Genomic DNA, 2,205 nt, shown 5'->3' with positions numbered 1-2,205 from the left:
CATCCTATAAATATGAGATATTAAGAGGAAGAAGCAGAAAAACTTTGAACTGACTTAAGCATCGGAGTGTCTTTCTTGCAGGAAATCTCGACGAGTCAAAGGCAGGTTTCATCACCGGAGAAGAACCAAGTCGCCAAACGTTGTCGGGTCTTTACTTCCATATATAGAAAGACAAATTGTTGCCCCAACAATTGGCGCCGTCTGTGGGAATCGATAAACGTATCGGCCTTAGCCACGTCGTCGAACCAAGAAATCAAGATCCACTGCGAACCCAGAAGTTATGCCACCCAAAGGCAACGGAGTTTCGGGCCCAGTTGCACAAAGCGTCCCTCCGACGGACATGAGCGACCAGATCGAAAGGATGTGTCGTCTATTGGAGGCAAGCCAGCAGCGGTCCGACGAGGCAATCAAGACATTAACCGAAGCCCAAGCTAGGCTCGAAGCAGAGATTGTTGAGCTGCACAGGTCCGCTGACACAACTCGCAACACCCAAGCCCACGAGAATCTTGATTCTAACAGATCTGACGTTCTAGTCGACTGTGTTAATTCCCCACCTCACAACATGAACCCGGGTAACGGGCAATCACAAGCCATCCCCCCATCCTCTGGGACCGACGGGCGACAAGCCCCAACCTCTGGCACGCAAGGGCGGGCCGAAGCAGAACCCACTGGACCCGCTCAGCCAACAACCGACGTCCGGCCTCAACACACCGTACCTCAAGTCGCACACGATTCTCCCTCTGAAGGTCGCGTTCCCTCAATCTGTTTCTTGGACAGTTGGAAAGAAGACATGATGAGGGAAATGATGCAGAAGTTCTCAGATGGGCGATCCGCCTACGCCACCGACCATTTGGATCTTGTATCAAGAACCACTGAAAAATCGCCTTTCTCGAAATGGATTCTGAAGGAGCCAAAGCCTCGGGACTTCATCATCCCTTCCCTGCCTGCATTCAATGGAAAGGGAGACCCGCTAAACCACCTATTTCAATTTCAACAAAAGATGGCGTTAGAATCTAATAACGAAGCCATACAATGCAAAGTCTTTTCAACAACTTTCTTCGGGCCGGCTCTGTTATGGTTCCGACAATTAAAGGCCGGATCACTCAACAGTTTTAATGATCTCCAGCGGTCCTTCTTACAGCAGTACAGCGCGAACCGAGAGGCTCCCAGAACAATGGCCGATCTCTATCGAATTGAACAAGGGGAGAATGAACATCCAAAGGCATACTTACAGCGTTTCATTGACCTCGTGCATAAAATCCACGACGTCGACCCACTCACCGCAGCAAATCTCTTCGTCAAAAGCTTGCAGGTGGGGTCACTCTTGCATGAGAATCTCACAATGACACCACCATACGACATGGCAGACGTGCAGACCCGAGCCGAGGGCTTCTTCAGGGTATTAGAATTTCGAGAGCGCGCACAGAAGAAGACTGCACTCATCTCTGCTCCCCCTGCGAATAATCCTCCACCACCTGCCAGGGATGACAAGAGGAAGCGGAACCAAACAGATCATACGAAGGAAGGAAAAAGGCCAAGACAGGATCGACAGCCATCGCGGTACCCATCCTTCGAATACACTGTCCCGCAAGAAGTCATTTATGAAGAAAATAAAGATAGGCCTATCTGGCGAGAGCCCTACAAAATTAACACTCCATCTGACAGAAGGGATAAAAGCAGATACTGTCTCTTCCACAAAGATCACAGTCATACGATCGCTGAATGCCACAATCTGAACAATCAGATCCAAGCCCTCATGAGGAGTGGGCGGCTTACCCAATACATCAAGGAGACAGGCAGACCAGGCGCCTCGCGGTAGAACACAGCTTCTGCCCCCACTCCGCAGGCGTCAGACCCCGTACACATAGCCTTTGACAGCACCCCGGAGCCTCTTAAACAAGTCCCTATGATCCACGGGATCGTAGAACCCATCGATAATCAAGAGCACGTGACTAAAATCCATAAGAGGATGGAAGAACGAGTGAAGCGGTACAAATCATTAGGCCACGTGGTCAATCTCGTCACTTCAGAAGAAAGAAGCTACATAGCCTCTGCTATCACCTTCACTGACGAAGATCTGAAGGGTGTCCACCTGCCTCATGACGATCCACTCGTCATTTCCTTACAAGTTGACCACTGCCAGCTGGGCAGAGTTCTGATCGATGGGGGCAGTGGGGTCGACATCCTCTTCTGGGAAGCCTTCCA

General features: G+C 50.5%; 1 protein-coding gene across 1 annotated transcript; it reads left to right on the top strand.

The window, feature by feature from the left end:
- The first annotated feature begins 280 nt into the window (after positions 1 to 280).
- LOC133792071 (uncharacterized) lies at positions 281 to 1,819 on the top strand. Its single transcript, XM_062229978.1, has one exon. The coding sequence runs from the start codon at positions 281 to 283 to the stop codon at positions 1,817 to 1,819; it is 1,539 nt and encodes a 512-aa protein (XP_062085962.1).
- The last annotated feature ends 386 nt before the right edge of the window (positions 1,820 to 2,205 follow it).

This window comes from Humulus lupulus, chromosome 7 (assembly GCF_963169125.1).
Source record: "Humulus lupulus chromosome 7, drHumLupu1.1, whole genome shotgun sequence".
Lineage (NCBI taxonomy): Eukaryota > Viridiplantae > Streptophyta > Magnoliopsida > Rosales > Cannabaceae > Humulus > Humulus lupulus.
The sequence above is the reverse complement of the archived record's forward strand: the minus strand, read 5'-3'. Positions and strand labels throughout refer to the sequence as shown.